The sequence below is a fragment of the Branchiostoma belcheri genome, unplaced genomic scaffold (genome assembly GCF_001625305.1).
Source record: "Branchiostoma belcheri isolate BF01 breed outbred unplaced genomic scaffold, Haploidv18h27 scaffold1, whole genome shotgun sequence".
Classification (NCBI taxonomy): domain Eukaryota; kingdom Metazoa; phylum Chordata; class Leptocardii; order Amphioxiformes; family Branchiostomatidae; genus Branchiostoma; species Branchiostoma belcheri.
In genome coordinates this window covers 4103733-4127665 of record NW_017802379.1, presented here as the reverse complement: position 1 = coordinate 4127665, position 23933 = coordinate 4103733, and the positions used below count along the sequence as shown (strand labels likewise).

The 23933-nt window shown below is 39.8% G+C and overlaps 2 protein-coding genes across 2 annotated transcripts; one reads left to right on the top strand and one right to left on the bottom strand.

The window, feature by feature from the left end:
* The first annotated feature begins 6349 nt into the window (after window positions 1-6349).
* LOC109464125 (mitogen-activated protein kinase kinase kinase 19-like) lies at window positions 6350-9399 on the top strand. Its single transcript, XM_019761064.1, has 4 exons — window positions 6350-7548; window positions 7972-8085; window positions 8390-8564; window positions 8953-9399. The coding sequence occupies exons 1-4, from the start codon at window positions 6374-6376 to the stop codon at window positions 9334-9336; spliced, it is 1848 nt and encodes a 615-aa protein (XP_019616623.1). The 5' UTR covers window positions 6350-6373; the 3' UTR covers window positions 9337-9399.
* A 2412-nt stretch (window positions 9400-11811) lies between these two features.
* LOC109464274 lies at window positions 11812-23933 on the bottom strand. Its single transcript, XM_019761227.1, has 32 exons — window positions 23600-23933; window positions 23141-23256; window positions 22809-22934; window positions 22208-22419; window positions 21907-21956; window positions 21602-21780; window positions 21213-21329; window positions 20901-20976; window positions 20660-20745; window positions 20324-20383; window positions 20090-20190; window positions 19521-19699; window positions 19175-19325; window positions 18920-19012; window positions 18682-18805; window positions 18473-18549; window positions 18209-18323; window positions 17864-17956; window positions 17566-17643; window positions 17287-17380; window positions 16875-16948; window positions 16197-16321; window positions 15631-15856; window positions 15297-15444; window positions 14892-15061; window positions 14462-14547; window positions 14255-14321; window positions 14015-14115; window positions 13717-13786; window positions 13324-13518; window positions 12816-13001; window positions 11812-12394 (listed from the first exon to the last, which is right to left on the bottom strand). The coding sequence occupies exons 1-32, from the start codon at window positions 23682-23684 to the stop codon at window positions 12143-12145; spliced, it is 3912 nt and encodes a 1303-aa protein (XP_019616786.1). The 5' UTR covers window positions 23685-23933; the 3' UTR covers window positions 11812-12142.

The following is a 23933-nucleotide window of genomic DNA, read 5'->3' as shown; positions in this document are numbered from 1 at the left end:
TCTCAAAATCGGCCGATCTTTCGGCGATTGACAAATGAACACGGCCGAAGCTCGTCGACGTCGACAGTGTGACAGGGGCATAACATCAGCGACTAGTCGCTCGCAGAGCTCGTTTCCAGCCCGCCCCTGTGAGGCCGAGAGTCTACCGACATTCGGACGTACATCCCACGAGTCTCCGCCGTTCGTCGACAATGGTCGCTGAATACGTTCGACCCTCGCGCGTGCTTCGCGAAATACTCGTGCGACCCTCTTGGGTATCTCGCCCGACTTGCGCAAAGTTTTGTGCTTCGAGCAAGTCTTCTTTTTGAACCTCCTTGCTTCGAGCGAGCTTCGTGCCAGTGTCGGACGATGGTACTTCGAGCCTCGGGCGAGCTCCTGTGAAGTCATTGTTTATTCAGCACCTGTGACACTTATTTGAGATTGCACTGACAATATACCGTGTAAGGTATGCATGAGCAACGTTTCCACTGATTCATTGTTAACGTTATGTTTATGAGAAAGGATAAAAATAGATAATACTTTCCTAAGAAATATTACGACAGGTCAAACATAAAAATTGGTCAAACTCTTGATTTTTAGGTGGATAGACTTACCTTGCTTCGTCTACGTGCCATGTCATTGGGGCTTCATTATCATACTGTATTCCAAAGTGATCGCCCGAGCCTCTCAATGTGACGGGGACGATTTTCAAGCCAAAAATACGCGCGATCGTCGGTCGATCTCAAAATCGGCCGACCTTTCGGCGATCGACAAATACGGCCGAAGCTCGTCGACAATGTGACGCAGGCATAACGACCTAATACTAGTACGTAATGAAATGTCCCGACTAAACCTTTATCAAAACCTTTCGGTTTGTTTATATCCCACGGCCATTTCCCCATCAATCGTGTACAAGTCATATAGTAGCCATATATAGTGACATACATAAGGGTGGTGCCAAAGACGACCCATACAACTACAGGGGAATTTCCGTCACAAGCTGCTTGGTTAATTTGTTTACGACAATCCACACGTCAAATGCATCTCAGTCGTTTTCTGTAAGTTTTATGAACACCAGTGTACGCACAGTACAATAAGGTTTAATAGTACGCAGCGCAGTTATGAGCATGCCCAAAACTACGCAGCGTACGTTGTTACGCAGGTCACACGTTAAAAATACGAATTGTATCGGTCAAGCACGGTAGGAGTACGCTATGTGTTCGTGGTGAATACGCTGTTCATACGCTGATCTGCATCTGGGTCTGCTCCTGGGCATGAGTCGCGTCCATTGGACGAATACAGTGCGTGTTTGTAGCGCTTAAGTACCATTCGTGTTACAGTCGGGCAGTGCATTGAACTCACGAGAAGCACAAATATAGGGTACAGATACAGTGAGATAGCGAACTTGCAGAACACCTGGGGTACAACCGAGGTACACCTGCTTCTCCAGACTCCAAGGTAAACAGACCCCCGGAAGCAGTAAGTTAAAGGATTTAATCAATGTTCAGACTGGATCTTTGTGATATATTTTACTAAAACTATTTGATGATGGGAAAATTGTCTTTCCTAGAGTGCAGATAACAGAATGTACTGACCGTTATCAAAAATACATTTTTAACACTTTAGAGTAAATATCTCCTTGTACCTTCCCCATTAAGAATGGCCATGGCCCTTTTGCATGTTATACATGGTATATCTCTATGTAACACAAAATATGTGTCTTCATGTTTGCTTGTACTTTGAAATAATATGCCAGATTTCTGTCCAGGAAAATGTGAAGTGTCCATACATCAGTATAAATAGCTTATGAATAGGAACATAAAAGTAGGTACTAGTACATAAAAGCAATGGTTGCAAATTAACTCAATGTCCTTAAACATCTAAAGATGGTGGAATTCTGTCAGTAGCCACCTTGAACCATGGTTGTAATTACATGAAATGATAGAAATGACATAATTCACCAGATGTCCATAGAGTTGTGCAGTATATATGACATAATTATGTAAGATAGTTAAAGGTTAACATCAATATTCATATATTATGTGATGAGGTCATTTGCATATTTAATGATGAAATGTTGAAACATTGCCAAAGGGCAGGACTTTCACATATAGGATATATGTAATTTGAGTTGAGAAAACAATAAATTCCAATAGATTATGCTACTTACAACTTAATTTCCATAATCAATGAGACAAATGAAAAGAAACAAACATTTACAAAAGCTCTAAATATTTCATCGAGCTATGGGATCTCTCAATTCTTGTTGTTAATACTTTCAAATCAAAGTATCGGACCAATATTGTTTTGTCCTCAGGGGGCAGTGGTGATGAGGGAAGCTCTTGATGATGACAAGGAAAAAAGGAGAGAACTTCTCAGCTTGTTATCAAACACTCAAGGATTTCTAAAATCATTGGAGCCTGATGTGATAAAACAGCTCGACATGCGATGTGGGGGCAGTGTGAAGGCTGTTCTTGGCAACTGCGCAGATCAACTGAGAAAGGATGATTGCCCCATTCTTGTAGCAGGTAAATTAGATTGGTTGGTATAACATACCTTCAACAAGAGGGATCTTTAAGTGCCAACTTTCTGTCACATAAGATAAGGCCACACTGATTTAATTTTATGGATGCCATCAGCGCACGCATTGCAATGATTTTCGCCTGTTCTAAAAAATCACCTCTGAGGCTTCAGTCTGGGTACCATCCTCCGTATTCCATGGTAGCTAGCGACAATAGGGAGCAGATGGTAACTACAAAGGAAGGCACCCAGACTGCTGATGCTCCACAGAACTTCAGAACTCAGTACAGTGCCGACTTATAAATACTGCAAAAGGCCAGTATATGTATGTGCCGGCTTCTTGATATGTACTACCGCAACACCAGCTTTGTATTCCTTTAGCGTAGGTGCCATCCTATTTGTATGCCAGGGCTCCGTTCCTCGCTCCCTAAGAATTCTAAAGGGGCGAGTATGGGAGCCCCGTATACAAATAGGATGGCACCCAGGCTAGTATTCCTGTGGTTTAGCAGCATTTTGGGGGGCTGGGCACTAGTTTGGGGGACTCTAGTGGATGTCATCCATAGAATCAAATCAGTGTCAATGAAAAAAACAACAACAACTCATTTCCTGTTTACTGTTGTATCCTCTGCCAGACGCTACATTGTGTACAATGAATGCCGTGTTCATATGTGAATACATTCTTTTTTGATGAGATCACCTTAAGTTGGAAACTGCACGTTTGGTTTGGTAGTCTAACATGGTGTTCCATGTTCCAGACTAAGCACTACATGTATAAATGTAAAAAAACAGTAAATGCTGAATCCTTTTTTTCAACAGGAATCTCTCCAAGTGAATATTTTACTTGATATTTACATGTGGAACTTTTGTATCTTTCAGGAGAGACATCTGCAGGTAAAAGCACACTGTTGAATGTCCTTCTCGGAGAACCTCTCCTACCAACCTCCGTCCTCAGTACAACATCCATCATCTGCGAACTCAAGCACGGTAGGCCTAGAAGAGCTGTTTTCCACAGGAAGGGACAGGGACCTGCAACCCGTTCAAGACAAGAAACAGTGTCATTGGATGGGTCAACAAGACAAAACCTGAAGAAGCTGTCTGATAAGGTTCACCTGAAAGGAGAAGACAGAGAGACTGCTCCTGACTATGAAAAAGTTGAGATATACTGGCCACTGCCACTTCTTGAGGTACTTGCTTATTTTATACCTAGCATCTGTGATATTTGATTATATGCCCTTTAGCAAAGTGTGCAATATTATCAATTGGGGTTTTGTAAGATTGAACACATGCAGTATGTAACATATATTTTGGCACAATATCCATTGGTATGATGCTTACACCTTTAATAATAGGCCTATACATCTATCTGCAAATGAGAAGTTCAAAGGACAAGTAATTAATTCTGTTTTGGTGCCTTTCAACCCCAAATCCTGTTTGCAGGAGGTGATTCATTGGTTTATACCTGTCCAGTCCCATACATGTTGGGCTGATATTTGACCCAAATCCATGGTCACCTTTGATGCCTGCCTATTCCACCAGGAGGCAGCGGTGATGTAAGTGGACATACTACGGCACCGCATCCTCCTGGTGGAATAGGTAGGCATAAAATGTGAACATGGATTTGGGTCAGATATTACCTGCAGGATTGACAGAAACCAATGAATCACGTTTTGCAAATAGGATATTGAGTTAAAAGGAACCGAAGGTGAAATTAGTGTATTTTTCCTTCAAACACTTATTTACAAACATGACTTTCAACTGTCTCCATATTCCAAATTCTAACATGTTGCAGATAGAGTGGCCAATGTCTCCATGTAAAAAGCTAAATTTTTCCATATCCTTGCAGGGTGGTATATTCATTGTAGATAGTCCTGGTGTAGGAGAAAGCAGGCTGATGGACAGCATGGTGAGCAAATACATAGGACAGGCCTGTGCCTTCATCTATGTCCTCAACAGCTCCAATGCTGGTGGTGTCCAACCGGGGAAGGTGAGCAACTTACTGCTAGCTGTGTTCCCTGGTTGTGTTCAATCATCATTGCTTGTTCACTCAATCAGAATCCATATCATAAGTCCACTGGTCTTCCTCAGAAGGGATCACTGGTCAAATAAAAAAATTTCCCTCGGGTGCTTTTTATGATACCCATTTCAGCACCATGGGCAGGGTAAGTAATGTAATGAAGTATTTCTTTTGTGTATCTACCCAAATTGATCTATTGTAGAAGGACTCAGCAATTATCCAACTTAAGTAGACAGAAGTAATTGCCTTCTTCACTGGCAATCAGCCAAAAGAAATCTTCATGTTAAAGATAATACCATCTAATAGCATGTATGTATGTACAGTTACCTGTTAATTAGCATGTAACTATTGCACCAAAAGTTCATCTATATTGGTTAAGATAATGGGGATTTCTGGTATCCATGGAAACATGACAGTTTCAAATGATATATTTTCTTTCAGCTTCAAACTTTGTTGGAAAATTGTCGCAAGCAACATCCTGATGAGATGCAGCTCTTTGACCCCAAGACTGCCATATTTGTATGTAACAAGTGGGATCAAATACCAGAACAGGAGAGGGAAGAGGTGAAGGAAGAAATCATCCGACAGCTACAGAAACACTGGAGCAGGGACTACAAGCTGGATCCAAAGTCACAGGTGTTTTGCCTGTCTGCCACTGAGGCAAGTAAATCCTTAAGATACAGCTTACATTAAATGTATACAGAGGGTGATCTGTAGAGCACTTGTCATCTTCAGCTTCACACAGCTTTCCTTCTTGTTTTGGCCATTATACCGCAGTATACTTCTGGCCAGCAGGGCAAGAGTGATCATGGTGGCCAATCACTGCCCTATGAATGTTACTATACACACTAGGTGCTGTTTCTTTGTGCCCAGATCCACAAAGATGAACTCTCAGTAGTCTCTGCAATGCTTTTAGCTGCCTCTGATGTCTTCTTCCCCACTACCTCAAGTGATTGCAGGGTTTTCCACAATCACTGCCAAATGAACCCTCTGCATCCCACCTTTATGGGGGGCCACAATGTCCTCCGCCATTTTTTTTTCAGGCTTAAAAAGTGCTTCCAACTTGATTGCTTAGGGGCCCACCAACATGCCCTCACTATAGTCTGTATCCTGATCAAACATGCTCAATAGCAAGTGAAGCAGTCCTCCAACTGATCAGTCAGCCAGTTTGGCAGTTTCTATAAAATGACTTTTTTGTATTGCTTTAATCGTTTCATATTTTACCCTATAATTTTACAAATTGATCTTAATTTGTTTCTTCCTAGGCTGAAAAGACTCAGGAAGCAGGATATGTTGCCGAAGATCTCGAACAATTGCTGGATGGAATTGATGCATTGCTTCCACAAAGCCTAAAACATAAGCTTACCATACAGTACTGGTAGGTGATTTGTAAATTATCTTTCAGCCAATTAAGCTGTCATTTATTGTTGACACATGATTTCATGTTTCATAGCATGGTTATATTGATTGAAGTTCTTTTAAAGCAGTGGTAAGTTCTGGGACTGCATTACAGGCATGGTTTTATAATTATGACATACTCTACCTGAAAACAGAAATATTGATTTGAATATTGAAGTTTGATTAAACGTTTAGAATTCATTGTTTGAATTTTCAAACCATGTTGACATCATGGCTCCTATCATAGCATTTAGGGGTATCATAGGATGTCTAGGGCTGTTTTTATTTGTATTTTTTCGCCCTGTCACCTGCTTCTGAAAAAAGCCAAGAATCAACAAATCAAATTGGTGTGGTCTGAATTCATTAAAAACTGCATTACATCTCAATCATCATACTTATTAGCCCATTTTTCTGTTGATTTTAAGGTCACTTATGAATGTTGTTGAGGCACTTAACAAGATAATGAAAGCAAAGCTTCACAATGCCAATAAGACCAGAGAGGAACGAGAAATACAGGCAAAGGCTATTAAGGTCAGACTTGAGAAGTTTGAGCAGTATGCAGGTCAAGTCATGGCTGGGCTGTCGATACAACTGAAGAAACAGATAGCACAGGCAATTCCTGCCATGCTGGATCATATGTGCAGTCCTGAAACAACAGCAGAGATTGTGACAGAGGCAATGAAACAGGCACCAATCTTGACCAAAGAGGATGAAAAGAATTGGAGAGATGTCAGAAACACAGCAGTGAGCCTTGTTTCAGGTCTTATTGAGGAAAAGGTACAGGCCTGGGACAGCACCAACATGTACTTTGACAAGATGGAGCATAATCTTGTCAACAACTTCAAGAAAGAGTTTGATCTGATCGATGAAAGGCACCATGAAGAGATACAGAAAGCACTAGATCCAGACTTGAAGACAGTTCCTGACAATACGAAGAGGGCTGCAGCTGCTGCTGATGAAGATGATGACGACTTTTCAATGACCACAGGTGGAAAGATTGCGCTTGGTGTAACTGCTCCACTGTGGATCCCTCTCACAGTTGCAACTGGCTTGTCTGCACTGGTGCTGGGACTGCCCATCATTGGAATTGTTGCTGCAAAAGGTAACATTTCAGAAGCACTAGAGAAGAGCAAGTTCATCAAGATGTATCGGAATGAGGAAAGCAGGAGGAAGTATTTTGAAGATCTGACAAAGAAGGCCTCGAACGCCATATCAGAAAACAAGGAACTGGTTGCCTTAGTTGAGAGGAGACTCGCAAAACCCATCACAATTCTGACGAAACTCATGGAAGCCATTCCAAACCTTGTTGCAGCTGACAGGAACTTGCTTGATGTCCTCGCAGCAGAGTCACGTGGCCAGGACACTCTTCTCCTTCTGTATCAACCACTTGTTGGTGGATGCAGACTACTGCAGGGTCAGCTGGAAATGTTTCGGATGAAGAACCTGTCCAAGTATCTTAGCCTTGACCGCATACTCAAGGATAACCCAAAGAAGATTGGCTCTGGACAGTTTGGTGATGTCTACAAAGTGACCATTCTCGCTGACAAGAAGACAATTGTTGGAGCAGTCAAGGTGGCCAAGGCACCCATCACCGTTGACACTGTCACTTCATTTCTTCAAGAAAAGGACAACCTGAGGTATGCTTCAGGACTATTATTCAACCCTGCTAAATGATTGTAAACTGTGGAAAAATTATAGGAAACTTTTAAGATTAACTGTGTCAGTCTAGGAAATTTACTTTATCCTGGGTTGTGCTCTATCATTTAAGTTAACTGTTTTCCATACCCCCTTTCAATTTTCCCATGTGCTTTAAAAGAAGTCACATACAATATGTATTATACATTATACAGTTATTTTACATATATTACTATTTACGACCTATCTACATGTATTAGGTGTATTTATGTTGATAAAAGAATCCAGCAGCACATTGGAGGTAAAGATTTGTACTGTAACTTGTACAATAACATTAGTACATATTACATTTACCATAATGAGTAAGATATGGATTTTATAATATGGATTGATGCTCCATGTTACGATATTTTCTTCTGACGTAGGTTCTTGAACCATACCAATGTTTTGAAGTACTATGCAACAGCAGCATCTGTCCATGATGGCTGTTTGAGAGTTGGCATTGTGACTGAGCTTTGCCAAGGGACTCTGATGGAATGGTGAGTTATTATCATCATCTCATCATCTTAAGTTAAATATGTCACGTTTTGTCAACTGTAGTTGTATAAGAAAGTCTGTTATTAAATAGTTTAGACACCATTTCAAATCATATGTCTGTCTCAGATATGTACGTGTATCACCAGTCCTTTATTTTTCATTTTAATACCATAGTCACAAATGTTTCTTTTGTTTTTTAAAACTAGTCTTCATCACACTATGCGAGATTCAACAGCCAACAGTGAAAATATTTTACCATAGAAATTTTTAACCTAACAGTAACAAAATTGGGTAAAACCATTCCAGGTTGAAAGACTACAAGACACCAGCAAAATGGGGACGTGACCATGCTGCCATGCGTAGAATGTATGAAAGGTCATTTTCAACCATACAGAATATGGGTGTACAACTGTGTCAGGGGCTGTCCTACATCCATGGCAAAGGATACATACATCGTGACCTCAAGGCTGACAACATACTGGTCAGTTTGATAAAATCATACTGACATTGATCTTCATCAGTGGTTAAATGATGAAAATGAAAAAAAAAAAATCAAATAAAAAGCTTACAGGTCCAATAATTTCATAATAAAGCAAAAATGAGAAAAATTAGAAAAAAATCTCCCTCCCTCCTCTGGCCTTAAACTCAACCTAACAACACAATGTAGTTGAAATTTTTGTCAGAATCAATAAACTCAATAAATCATCCATTATCGATTCTTTCAAAAGTTGAGACCAAAAGTTTGTGCTGCATGCTGTCAGATCTCTTAAGTTATGCCTGTCATACAATAGTATCTGTTGTTTTAAAGTTGATGCTATCTGTCAAATGTTTTTTTAAATGACTAGTCCTTATCAATTGTCATCATTTAGGTCACTACAGATGGGACTGTGAAGCTGGCTGACATGGGCCTAACCAAGAAGATGGCTGACCAGACAGGTACAATCTGTGGAACACCTCTGTATGCAGCTCCAGAGGTGTTTTCAGAGAATGCAGAATACAATCAGTCAGCAGACATCTACAGCCTTGGTTTTCTCCTCCTGGAGATGTGGTATGGTGTACCTGTGTATGAAGACCCCGTCTTCTTGAAAAAGGTCGTTGACAAGATCACCCTCCCTGCACAGCTCTCTTTTCAAAGTCAGCTGCCACCAATTGAGCCATGGCAGCAACTCATTAAGAAATGCTTTCAAAGGGATAGAAATTCAAGGCCATCTGCTTTGGCATGTATGAAGGAGTTAAAAGGCATGAAAATTTGAATTCATGATTTAAACCTCAATAGGGTTTTCTGAAAGCAAGTTCAGGGTACACATGTACTAGATAACAGCAGTTCTAATAGTATGAAAATTATAATGTGGAGATGATGTTCATTGTCCTGACTGAATCTGGTAACGTTATTATATTTAATGTATAGTTTTTACACATCACTTGAGAACAAGTGTCTATGATATACATTTTACATAAGATCCTATCTATATGTAATGTTGTATAGAATATCATACCATCCATGTATGTAAACAGATGACAGTAAATTCAAGACATTTGTTAGCCTGTTAAAGAATATTTCTAGCAGTGCTTTTTATCTCAACCTGCTATTTAAATCAACGTTAATGTCATATACAATGTACAGATGCACCAAATTGAATGTACTTTTTCCTTTCATCTTGACCTTTTACATATATCACATCAAGTATATTGAAGCTTTTGTGATGATAATGAGTAAGGTTTCATCTCCTTAAGGAGAACCAGATTCCATTATTTTACATTCTCCTAACTTTCACATTATGTTCATAATATTTGAGTTATTTCTTTTTCTAATTCTGTATACATTTAATTGTGTTATGTTTTATTTACTATATTCTATGTTGGGCTATGTAAAAAAAAAAAAAAAAGTTCTAGCTATCTAGCCTAAGGGTCTTATAGATACTCTTCAGCATCACAGTATATGTCTTACAGATAATGATTGACCTAGAACTTGAATTTGGCATGATTGCCATGCATTTATGGCCTCTTCTATGTAACACATTTATTGCAAAGAGTTGATGTCAACACATGTATAATCATACAATTTATTTCTGTTAACTCATGACCAAAGAGATTCTATATCTTACAATGTGTGATGTATTAGAAGACAAAGGCAAAACTATGAAATGACTATGAAGTGGTAGATGAAATTCAATGTGTCCTTTTGTAGTAATGGGGTGGCATCAACTCCTATCTGCACTAAACCTTCAGCAAGCTATTGGTCACACAGGTTGCTAATGCATATATTATTAGCATGTTTATGTCATCTTCAAGTTTGTGTAAAGATACCAGTATACTGAATTGCTCTTACTGTGCCTTTTCAACAGACTATGATTTATTATAGGCAGAATTGTGTATACTGTAAAGGTGCAGTGCTTGAAATACCACCTACACTTACACATCAGGTTAGTGCAGGTACAATTGGAGCAGCAGTGCAGATATTTCTGATGTCTACTTGTACATGTACCTAACCTTCACTGTCCATGTATTGGGCTTGTATATATTGCTGTATGCAAAATTTCATTTGCTGCTTTGACTGCTACCACCTATGAGATATGAAAGAAATGATGGCAATGGGGCAGTTTCAAATGTGACCCATACTTCCTAAATTCTGAGTGGTGCTGGTAAAATTTGACTGGTGCAGGTAATTTCCAATGTAACCTGCACCAGTGCGGGAATGCAAAATATATATTTGAGAGCCACAGGATGGATTGGGCAATTGGACAACAATAAACACATGACTGGACAGGAGATTAGGGGACAAAAAGGTCAGAATGCTGACTGGTAGGAGAAAAACTTAAAATTTCTCATTATCTAGCTAATGGAACCAAATATGTGTAAGAATGTGATGATTATTACAGTGTAATTAACACAGAAAACTAATATAACCATCATGCCTTCTTCCAAGAAAAATAGTGGATGCACTTGTATCAGATTTTTTTACCCAGAATGAGCTGTATGCGAAGAACACTAGATTACATTTTGTGACATAACTTACAATTAGTCTGTATACTTCAGGTAACCACAATCACACATTGTTATAGCTAGTGCTGTTTAAAATGGTATTATTATTACTTTTAAATTTAATTATGGTTAAATTGATACATGTAACCATTAGCTTTATCAAATTCTGTTCCTTTGGCTCTCCCAAATAAAGAAATTTTTTGATCAAATATAACAGGCCTCTTCTCTCTTCCATAAGGGATAAACATTGTTGTTGGTGACTTTGCCATATATGGAAGACAGTACCATGATTCTATATCTGGGTTAAGGAACATTAAGGACAGTTCTTGAATGATTTGCCTAAGAAGGGCATTAGACACACACAAAAAGAGATTTATAAAACCGATTGTACAATGCTTAAAACAAACTTAACTCACAACATCTAAATTTTGATAGGACAAGACTTGGATTGAAATTGAAGGTCAAGAATTTTGGGTTCTGTCTGACAGTCTAGTCAGTTTGAAAAGATTGCATTATACCTTGTATTGTATTATAGCAGCTGTTAAACAATTGACAGAAACAGAAATGTCCTTTTAAAAATTGTATTGCATTTTTGACAGGAAGGAAGTATATAAATTTTACACTCAGATCGTAACTCATATCATAAAAAGTATTCAACTAGCTGATGTGAGTCCTTTGTCAGATAAAACTATTTTCCTGTTTTAACAGTAATACATGTGTATAACCATACAAATTATATAGTATACATATTACAACATATCTGGACATAAAGAACTAGCCATCATACACAGCAAAATGAAACACTTCTGCACAGATTGAAATATTATTAGCCAACACAGTCCAGGCTGCATTGCTGACAGTAATATACACAATTATACATCTTGTGATTTGTTACTTACCGGTAAACAAAAGTGCAATGTCTGTGATAATCCAAAAACTTCCTGACAAAGAATGCTTTGATTGGAATAAATTTTTGAAAGGCAGTTTGTTGACAAAGAAGTGTTATTTTGATGACCAAAATTGTTAGCATGGAAACTGACACAAACCTTCACCATCTGTCATCTCTGTCATTTTCCCTCACCACCTATCATCTGACACCCTGTCGTTTTCCGACCACCCTGGCGCGATCCTGAGTCTGGACTCCGTCTGTCCGTCTGTGCTCCTGCCGGACTCCAGCGTCACGCGCTGCCGGGTCGTCCTGGCCTGCGTCTCCATGGCGATGACCTTGATGGCCTGCTGCGCCTCCCTGCAGCAGCTGTGCACGTCGTTAATGACAGAGTCCTGGATGTGCTGCATCATGTCTCGTACATCCTGCAGACGCTTCAGGGTCTGGAACAGACAGGTATTATTGTCATTTACAGAGCATCTGCTGACGTGACAATGTCCTATTTGCATTTCTGATCATTGAGTGATGATGATGATGATCATTGAGTCATATGATAAACTTTATTGTGCAACAATTATACATTGTGCAAGGTACAAAGTATGGCATCTATTACTATGTAGCAAACATACTATGAGACTGATCTACCTTACCAAGAGTAAAGTATGGGATGGGAATGTGCTTTTGCAGTAAATGGTCAAATTTCTAGAGTTAAGTAATTTTTTTAGATATTGACCAATCGCCAGTGTTTTTTACCATGGTCGACAGGTACAACATATTGTAATACTGTAGAAGTATGATTAACATCTAGGGATTCTGACTGTGTATGAGTTTCTGACTGAAGAGCAAGAAATGCTTGTAACTTACCTCCCCATCTATCAGTAGAAACAGCTCCTTGGTGATTGGGTCCCTCTCTGTGATGATCTGGAGTTTGGACTGGACCATCTCCTCCAGAGAACGGGGGGCCATGGCCGCTGCACTCTTCAGTAACACACTCACCTTCTGCCGATACGCATTTGCCATCTTTCCCAAGAGGATTGTGTTGAGGGGGCTCTAAAGAAAGAAGCAATGGCATGAAGAAAGTTGTGGTAACCTACATGTATCTGTAATGGTTTCATAGATGTTGAATACAATATCAAAACATCAGATGCATTTGTAAAAGCAAAAGAAAAGATTTTAGCCACAATCTACATTTCAATTTTACAAAGTCTTATACATTGTACATGTGTACCTGCTAAAAACAATTCAACCATAAGATATAACACCATAGAATTGAAGAAGACTGACAAAGGGAATGAACAAAGATGAATGAAAGTTTTCAAGGATTTTCTAAAGTAGTTTTGAATACTGGTAGCAATTTGAATTCTTTCCTGACCTCATCGTCCTCAGGCTGAGTGAGTTTGATGAGTTGATTCCCCACCAGGACGTCGTGTTCCCCCAGCATGCGGCCAGTCCGCTCCAGCTCGTACAGCACCAGCTCCTGCATGTTCATGTTCAGGGTGTTCAGGTACTCCACAGTCGCCGCGGGGCTATGCTGCATCCGCCAACAGTCAGGCAGGTATGACATGTGCTGAGGGGAAGAAGGAAGAAAGGCATTCAAAATAGTGAAACTAGACATTATGAAGCAGTTTAAACTGTGATTTCCAACACAAGAGATTGGACCTAGCCAAATTTTCACTGAAACTAGACGTTAAAGAGCTGGAAGAATCATGGTACTGCATTCCTGAAAATTCACCAAAATAAGGGCAGTAATAACACATGACCTCACCTGGTACATGAGTGCCCTTGCAGTCAGCCATCTGTACACAGACAGCAGGTCATTCCTCTCCAGGTAATACCTGTACAACAGGTGAGACAGGTGAGCAGAAACATGTGAACTGGGATGTCATACAAACTAAAATAACATACTGCATTTGTATAGTGAGCAATAGCGTGTGACAATGTCAAAGACTAAAATATGCTACAAATCTCTATAGAAGTATATATTTTGAACTGGGCCCAGACTGGCTCCATATTGAATACATTTGTACTTAATGTAATTGATACAAAGAAATGCAGCTACTCACTTAACCAGGTGGTCTACATGCATGCTGGCTGCCCGAAGGTTTGGTCCTGTGAAAGGGTCCTGGTTGTCCTCAGGCCCTCCGTACACAAAGTGGAACCTTGCCTGAAAACAGACATGACATGTCATGATCTGTGTCTGAACTGTGTCAAGATACAGAATGTAAAGGAAATTTTACCACACTCTTCTTATACAGCATTACTTATTTTGAGTGGAAATTCTGACAGTGTAATATATGACGTACCTTTTCTCTGACCAGGAAGATGTTCTGATACAGGGATGCTGTGTTGTAAGGGAAGAATCTTTGAACTCTGAAAAACAGAGAAATGAACACAATTTGCTGATGAAAGAATGTGCTGTTACACTGTATATTGTAAGAAACTTTTTCAAAAGTGGCAAACATCATTTAAAAAGATATCCTGATTTTTTGTGATGGCTCCCCATGACTTACTGGTCTTCATCATCCTCCACATAGCGCAGCAGGAAGTGTTTTTCTACAGGCACATATCTCCACCCCTTCTCCTGTACAACAAACACCTGCAGAAACAACATGGAATAGTTAACTAACTTAAAGGATAATCCTCTGGAGGATTAGCATCCAACTAAGACCTCTGGCCGTGCAAGGAATTTGTCACAATTAAGATTAACTTGATACAAACAAAATCTAGGTGTATGATGATTGCTCCTAGGCACTGTGACAAGAATGCAGTTAGACTTCAGTCTATATCTCCCTCATCTCTCTTCTGTTCAAGAAAAATTCACTGATTCAGGAAGGTAGCAAAGAAGTTATTGAAACATTTTCTGGGTAAATGAATAGCATATAATTGTACTGTATAAGTATATAGTAAGAACCTTATTCTCCACTGTTAGATAAAATCTACCTTGACAAAAGCAGGTTCCTGGCACTGTAGTGTCCTCTCCAACTCTGCCATGAATGCATTCTTCCTCTGTATGACAGCATGGATGGACCACCTCTCCCCACTGTCACCCAGAAACACACCGTATACCAGGATAGTCCCTGTCCTGTACAGGTCTATCAGGTGGTCATATACTAGTGTAGAGGTGAGGAAAAAATGGGAACAAAAATGTCAATGGATTTTGTAAAAATATTTCAACTTATCTAACTCAAACCATACTAATGCTTGTATTGCCATTTTGCTACAGTACAAGTAAAGGAATGTTTACCAGGAACAGTTGGATATATTGTATACATTACATATCCCTTAGAATCCTTGACAAAGCAAGATAAAGAAAACAAATAAAATAGAACAGGATAGATAACTAACCAATGGAAAGGTAGGCCTGCAAGGCCTCCCCACTACAGCCCTTAGGTCCCTTGATGTAAGTGTGCTCATGCAGCTCCAACTTCAACAGGTAGGGGGCCATTCTGCCATACAGCCCGCTAGCTCCAGCTATAGCCAAGGCCTGGAATATCTATGGAATCAAGAACATACAGCAATCAAATTTATAGAAGTTGTTTTGGAAATTTTGGAAACTTACCAATAAGGACAATAAAAATGAATGTGTATGGGTTGGTGGGGGTATTGGGTGTGGTCTAGTGTTTGAGGTAGTTTTGTTGTTAAACTTCAAGTTCAATAAGTAAACTAAATCACTTTGTACCTTGAAACTTCCCCTCCTCTTCGGTGCCTCCTGGTTCACGAGCATGTCAGCGAGGAGGGACACCAGACGGAAGTGCCCGATGTCCAGGATCATCAGGGCGCTCACGTGTCCATACGCCTCCGTCCCCGGGATGTGGTAGATGTAGTTGTCTGGATCAATCATTCTTTCTGATCTGTGAACAAGTTTCTGAACCAACTTGTCTGGATTTTCTGTCCACAGTTCCATCCTAAAGGACAAGACAAGCGTTTATAAGTACCAATTATTTACTAGGTGTAACTATTACATTCTTCATGTTAGGATCAAAAGGTACACATATATGTGATTGCTCCAATAATTCACACTGATCAGTATTGGCCTTTGCTGACAGTTTCAAATCTTTCACTGTCATTATCAGCTACTGCAATCTAGTATGATGATCACTGAATATTCAAATGAACAATAGAAAAGCAATATATATGCCAGACAGACTTTTCCAAATGCAATCTAGGTCTGATCATGTGCTGAATATTGTCTGTAAAAACACACTTGTTAGTCAAGCACACTAAGCATCTTAAGTCCCTTCTCACTTGAGTGCAGCCTGTCTCATGGCAGTGACAAAGCGTGGGTAAGGGTTTGGAGGCAGGTAGGCACCACACAGGAGTTCCACTAGAAAGTCGTGCCAGGTCTCATCCAGCTTTGTGTCCACCATATACTGTAGGGAGGGGAGAGAATAATTAAGAATCATTGTGTCCACAATTTTCTGCAAGGCAGTGTTAAAGAGTTTTATTGTCTTTTATAAATCATAATTTCAAGTTCACCACAATAAGTGTCTTACAAGAGATGTCCCAAAATAAAGAGAAAAACTGAAAGCTATTATACTGAAATGGTTTGCCCCTAGTGTTGAACTCAGCTCAAGTAAAAACAACCCAATCCATTTGACGGCTTTCAGCACCAAGGACAGGTCTGTCATGTACTAGTATATTGTGTGCAGTGCACAAATCTATTTGGCTAGTCCTAATATATGAACTCATCATTAGTTACAGTACCTGTAGCTTGCTCAACTAAACCAACCCAAGCCATTTTATGACGTTCAGCACCAAGGACAGGTCTGTCATGTATATTATGTGCAGTACACAAAGGGCTAGTGCACAAATCTATTTGGCTAGTCCTAATATATGAATTCAGCACCTGTTACAGTACCTGTAGCTTGTCAGAATCTGCTATAAAACTGGCCACATGGAACAGATATACATGATGTCACTGACCTGCATCAGGACAGCCTCCACAGCAATGACCTTCGGCACTGAGGCCCGCTCTATACCTATTTCAACATCCACCGCTGGATAAGGAATAAAAAGACATGCTAATCACACTGTAGGCAATCTAAACACAATGAGGTGTGCCCTAACTTGAAACAGATTTTTTTACTTATTATTCATTTGCTGTTTGTTACCATCCTCTATGCTGATTTGAAACTTAAGGTATATAAATTTAGCCCATCTATACTGCTGTTATTTGCATTCAGAATATACTGGACAATGTATATATTTATCTACTGCTTTGTTGAAAACAACTTTTAAACAAGGTACTAAACAAAGCTGAGAATCTAAAATTAAAAGTAGAGATGAAAATACTCCACCCCTGTGGCATTGCCAAAGGCAAGTGACCAGGCCTTACCCAGTTTGTCATGTTTGAGAAGATCTGGGTCCTCAGCTCCGTGTGTGAAGATCTCAGACACCAGAGGGGCCGCTCCCTTCTTCTTCTTCTTGTCCTGATCAAGAAATCATGGCAGTGGTGATGGTTAGTATTGTACAGTTTTGAATTGTCTTGGAAGACAACACTGCAGGGTAGTACCAGTTACACAAATGTAAGTAAGGGAAAGTATGGTTCACTCATTGGTAAACAGCAGCATCTACATTGTATGTTCTGTTTGAAACTTGACCAATGACAGCTTACCTGTCTCCTCTCCATCTGTCTGGTCTGTGGGCGTGGCATCTCCTCAGGGAAGGTCAAGTACATCATCTGGAGTATCTCCTGGTTTGACGAGGGAGAAAATCAGCCACAAATTCAAATGGTTTACTTTCCAAGTCACAGAATTCATATTCGTGGTGCAAATGGTAACATTTTAACATTAAGCATATCAATTTCAAACGAAATGGAATTTTGGCAGCTGAGCATGAAACACAGAGTTAAGAATCCCAATGTTTGAACATGCAAGTACAAAAAGTAGTATAATAAGAGCTGAACCACACACTTCCAGTATGGGGGCGTGTATCAGGCTATCTTCAATCAGCTGCAGCTGGATGCAGGAGCAGTACTGGTTGATGCTCCGCAGGATGGACAGCATCTGTTGATCAAGGAAAGTGAAGACAACAAATAAAATAAAAACTGTTAGTCCCAAGTGCACCTCATGAATATCAGTAATATTAAAGTGATTTTTCACACTGCACAACCTTAATGTGGATGAACAAGTATAATATTATAATATGCTAAAACACCTTTTTGTTATAGCCATGTTTAAAACAATTGAAATTCCAACAAGCATATAATAGAGAAGTTTTAGATTTTCTAAAATAGCCTTAAAACATGTGACATTTACCTTCTTGTTGAGAGGGATGCTGTGTGGGTCCACAGCATCGTCTGACCCTATCACCCCAGTAAACCTCTGCTTAATGTCCATGTAAGCTGAGTTCAGATCAGAGGACCTCTCTAGCCTGGGCACACACATGGTATAAGACGTGATACAATGTGTAATTTGAAATTCTCTCAAACCATTTGCATTAAGAACTTTATATCTTTTTTGTACTTTGAACACTGAAAAACTTTAAGGTTTGTATAGAAGACTTCATGGAATAAAACTCACAGGCTGCTATCCAGAAGACTCAAGAGTGCATCTTTGTACTTCTTGAACTCTCCTTGTACAAAATGGGACTGTAAAACCTGTTTAAAAAAAAGAAAAACAATTCAACTACCATTTCATGGAGCGTTTTCTTTCAACACTAGACTGCGAAATGTCAAGTACATTTTAAAAATTCAGAAAGAACTATGAGAAGTTCCAAATCTCAGACCTACCCCTTCGTACTTGGCCACCAGGCTGCGTATCACGTTGTTGTGTTCCATGATGGAGCTAAGCCTGGCTGCCGTGCTACGCAGCAGCCTGTAGATTTGGATCAGTGCACTTTGCTGATAGGCATTCCTGAAAACAACAGACAACATTGCTCTGTGTTTGGACAACAAACATAGTCTCAATATTCATCATATTTGCTTCATTGCTATGAAGGTTGAATGATAATTGATGATAATTAATCACCTGTCCATGAGGATGAGAAGGATGGAATTGTAGGCAACATCAAAGACCTCTGCCTCAGGGTGCATACTGGCTATCTTCCTCTGTATGTGCTCCCTGGAGGATAAACATCAACGTTCAGATTCTTCCCACTCAACTCACACTTTTACACTGAGTAATACATAATTCATGATACACACATCTTCTGAGAGTACCAAAGCATACAGGCGAGAGAGGAAAGTTGTTTATAACAGAGATGAGAGGAAAGGTGTTCTTTACCTGATTGGCGATTTCACCTGCCAAGAGTCAGGACCATACTTCCCAGATGATCCAACAAATCCCTCTGCCTCCCCTTTCTCTCCATCTCTCTTTTCTTCCTCCTTGCTCTTCTTCTTGTCATCCTTGTCTTTAGACTTCTTTTTGCCCTCAGCTATGGATGAAATGTTGTAGAGAAGAAACATCTTTGTGTAAAATCTGAGGATCACTTTTTTATTAGTCCAGTTCATTGATGATCAAGACTGCAGACGGCAAATTTCAGTTCTAAAAAAGTCATTTTAAAATGCCAGAATTACTTTGCTATATGATAAACAACTACCGGTAGGTACAATTGATAATTGGACGATACCTTGTTCATTTTTTGAGAGGTCTGACTTGTAGCGTGGCTGCATGGAAGGCGGAGGTTGGTCCTTGTCCATGACTTCGTGCCGCGGCATGAAGATGTTGAGGTAAGCTTCAGCATGGGACTTCTGTAGGAACACGCCTTCATGTAGGGTACCCAGGGGGAACTCTGCAAAACTCACCAATCTAAAAAAAGGCAACAACATTAAACAGACTTTTGTAACTTTCTAAACCCTTTTGTTACTTTTTTATATTGTCTCCCACTTTTTTGAATGATTGTTAGTGATATGAATAGCTAAGAAGCATCAGAGTGGTAAGTCACAGGAAAAGAAAGTTCTCCATTCCACAAATCAAATGGTAGTTGTTGACGGCCGATTTTTCAGTAACTCCTCAGCTAACCCCCTCAGGGCTGAAGTTGGACTCTACTACTCTTCACCACAGGGGGGTGTTACGGAAAGGATGGGAACATTTACTAGGCTATGCTTCTTAGCAAGCTGTAAGTGTAAGTTGTTTTCACCATTCTATTGCTACATATCAGGAATGGATCATTGAGCACGATATACTTTAGACTCTTACCTTTCTGTCTTGTCTTTCTCTGAGACTTCAATAAAGTGAAGTTCATACTGCTTCTGTCCTCTCCGGAATGTGTCAGAGAAAGGGTCAACTCGGAACACTCCCTGTGGGGAGGATGCAAACCCAGAAACAGTAAGGAATTCTGCAAGGTTCTTGTAACTAAATACAATAATCACTCCTGAATCAACAGGTGGGTGTGGATATGGTATACATTCAAGCAACAAATGTAATCCTTACCTCAAAAGTAGCCATCTTATTGTTGATTGTTGCTTCAGATATAGCATGCCAGAAATCAGCCTGGAAAGAAAGCATGCAGTTTAAAAATGGAGCTGCAGAAACAATTTTCAAACGATGTCGAACATTTGTGTCAAAAATTGAAACACAGCACCACAGGCATTGCCTGAAAAAGTAGTCTCCATTCTATCTCCCTAACCTTGCTGATAACATTATAGGATAACTTGCCAACATATACAACAATCATTGTGAAGAAACTCTTCTATTTTTTTCCTTCAATATCTGACCTTGACCTAGCATTCTGACCTATGACCCCTGAACTCTGCACTCTTTACTGACCTGGTTATTCAGGACCATCTCTTGGTCCCAGAAGACGTTATCCCATAGGCCAGGGAACTCTTCATCCTTAGTTGGAACACTGACACCTGCAATAATGTAGTGTACATCTTTATAATCAGAAGTAGATATCCCAATACCTACATGACATATAGATATAGGGAGGAATTGTACAGTACACCTCTATGCACTATATAATTTCTAAGGCACATGTACCTTACAAGCAAATTAAGGCATGACTTACCGAAGTAGACATGGGTGTTCTGATTGTCCATGTTGTTGACATCGTTCACAACACTGTCAACAAACATAGAAATTCCCTGGAAAAACAACCCAAACAAGAAATATAATAAATGTTAATATCTTAACAAGTATATCATGGAATATCTTACATATATAATACAATGTATGGTAACCTGTACCACAATTCAAAGAAGCTAGTCTACCCTACATGTAGTATATGAAGAGACTACCGTATGTACCATACGTATGTACTGTCTTATACATTGTATTAACAAAACAGATCTTTTAGATAAATGGTAGTGACCAGGTTTACCTGTTCAGCATCTGGTCCTACTGACACATAGGAGACCCTGACTGTCACCATGTCAGGATGGGGGTAGAACGTGCTGGTGAACACACTCTGACCAACCAGGGCCATTAGAACCTGGCACTGAATACAAACCAGAGGACAAAGAACTCATCAATCAGCATTCAAAATTGTGACACTGGTAATTAGGTGATCAAACTGTCTACATACAATGTCACTTTTTGAATTTGACGATGAATATCTCAACTTTGCTGGCATCTTAACATTATATGCATAATTATACAACATTACTAAACATAGAACTACCGGTAATTGCATTTCATTGTATGTTTCAAAGGATAGATTTGAGATACAGGTGTCTTTTATCTTACATGTTATAGCAAACATATACATACACTGTAACCTTCCTCCTTGTGTATGGAGGACTCTTTTGGAGTCAGGTCGTCCAGAAGCCACTCGTACTGGCGGAGTGCCGGCGGGTCTACACAACGTAGGATGGTGGACAGGCCCCACACATTGGTGTAACCCTTCACACCACTCACATAGCCCAGAGATGTCGCATAGGTAGGGTTCTCTGTGTGATGATACATGTACAGGTGGTTTTGACTTCTACAATGTCAGCATATATCTGACACTGATGCACTGACCAGGAAACATGCAACAAAATTTACAAAAAGGATGTAGACAAAGTCAGAAATACCTAAGAGCTGGGTAATCTTCTCATCATTATCCCCTCTGAACATGTGGAATCTGTGAAAAGAATAATAGTTACAGTTAACAAAATCAGACAAAACTAATTAAAAAGAATTATTAATCATTTCTATCATACCTGTACACGGTGCAGCATACAAAATGTACTTGATCTAAGATTTATACAGTGACAGTGATTTTGTAACTTTTCAAAACAAATGGAGACCTGTAGAATGCAATGATTTAAAAGATATAATATTTTAATAAGCCTAGTAAATAGTAGTAAGTTACATCTTTAGGCAAATGCTTACTTTTCAGAGTTCCTCCTGAGCCTCCTCACAAAGCCTGGGTACGGGTTATATGGCAGGTCGGGCATGCTCAGTAGCATCCCACAGAGCTCCTTCATGTCTGCGGTGAGTTTCTTCTCGTGCAGGTACCTCTGTATGATCCCCATCCTCCTCTGCAGCTGGGGGTCATCCTCAGGTACAACATAGCGGAGACGTTCCACCACTGGGACACCCATCTAGAGTATTAACACATTCAATAACAATTTTCCTACAATTACAGTACTAGTACTTGAATTCATATGAATAAGAATGAACACACAAGTACCCATTTTTTGGCTATTAAAAGCAAGGGGGTAAGAGTACTAAATATCAAAGATAGATATCAGTTTTTATTCATTTCTTTAACTTTTCCACTATTTAGCAGAATACCATCCTGTCATTAAATCAGACATGAACTGTGGTACAGCATTATTGTACAATAAAATCTACATTTCTTGCTGCCTAATTTTCTTACAGACTAAGTATATGTTAGGTACATTGTACATGTGAGGTAAGGTAAGGTAATTCATTTGATACTGGTGGTAGATAGCAGTCTGTCAGTTGTAATGAGATTAAATCCACGCACCATGGAGTCAGTGTCGGATCGTTCAGTGATGGTTTGCATGGAGCGGGCTGTGGCTCGGGACACCCCGGGTTGTGTGGGTCGCCGGCGGGACTGTGACGATGTCAGGGGACGATACACAGCTGACTCCTACAGAAACGATGTGCAGATTGGGAAAAAACAAAACATAAACATACAATTTAATGTATAATACAGTGTGTAAGTCTGTTTCCATTGTCTATCTCCATAAATTACTCAGACTATGCCAATTTGAAAAGAACTGAACTCATCAGTGTCAAATTTTGAGACAACTAAACATTTAGTTCTGGTACAAAAAATGAAATGTTTTAAATTACCTTCCTGGTCCTTCTGGAGCGACCAGTGGCAACACTGCTGGACCGGACCGTACCACCTGGTCTGGTAGGAGGTTGAGAATCTTTCGGTTCTATTACTGATCTCCTACCTCCAACACCTGCTGGGGAAATTCCTCTGTTTTGGTAATTCTATAAACATACCCATCGAGTATACTTTATTTAAGGCAAAGATATCTAAAGTTACATGCATTGTCCTACTACCTCACCGAATGACGCTACTTTGAATTCCAAAATCACAACTTGAAAACAGCATATGCAAGTTTAAATGAGTAAGCAGAAAATTGCAAAGGGGAGTGGCACACAAACACAATATTCGGATTAAGTTAGATCCTGCGTACACCATAGGATGTACTAGTAACTCATCGGGACATTCCCACTTGGGACAGTCCCACAAGACTGTAGACCCCCCACCCCCAAAAGAGACGGATCCGCTTTGCTTACTCTGTGGAGGTTGTGGGGATCCATCCGTTGTTTTCCTGCCTGCTTGAGACACATTCCCGGCCGCAGTCGGTCTCCGTGATGCCATGATTTTGTGAGAGAGGTCAACAGTAATCAACACCGATCAAGAGGTGCACTAGAAAAAAGTCAGATCATACTATTCACATGCACGACGTCCTTTTCAGAGTGATAACACGCTTATATTGTCCGTTAGTCCTCGCAGCAGTGGCTAGACAATGAAAATTCACATGATAAGATTATAATGGCTACTTTGAGAGAGATTTACGACGAAGAATTAGAAAGACCAAAACTTTTTCCCAATCGCCGCCATCTTGGT

Coding starts and splice junctions, on each gene's coding strand:
- LOC109464125 (XM_019761064.1), top strand. CDS start 6,374: ATGAAAGCAAAGCTTCACAATGCCAATAAGACCAGAGAGGAACGAGAA. Junction 7,549..7,971: donor CAAGAAAAGGACAACCTGAG/GTATGCTTCAGG, acceptor CTTCTGACGTAG/GTTCTTGAACCATACCAATG. Junction 8,086..8,389: donor CAAGGGACTCTGATGGAATG/GTGAGTTATTAT, acceptor AAACCATTCCAG/GTTGAAAGACTACAAGACAC.
- LOC109464274 (XM_019761227.1), bottom strand. CDS start 23,684: ATGGCATCACGGAGACCGACTGCGGCCGGGAATGTGTCTCAAGCAGGC. Junction 21,957..22,207: donor CTCAGGAGGAACTCTGAAAA/GTAAGCATTTGC, acceptor TTCTTTTCACAG/ATTCCACATGTTCAGAGGGG. Junction 18,324..18,472: donor AGTCTTCTGGATAGCAGCCT/GTGAGTTTTATT, acceptor GTGTGTGCCCAG/GCTAGAGAGGTCCTCTGATC.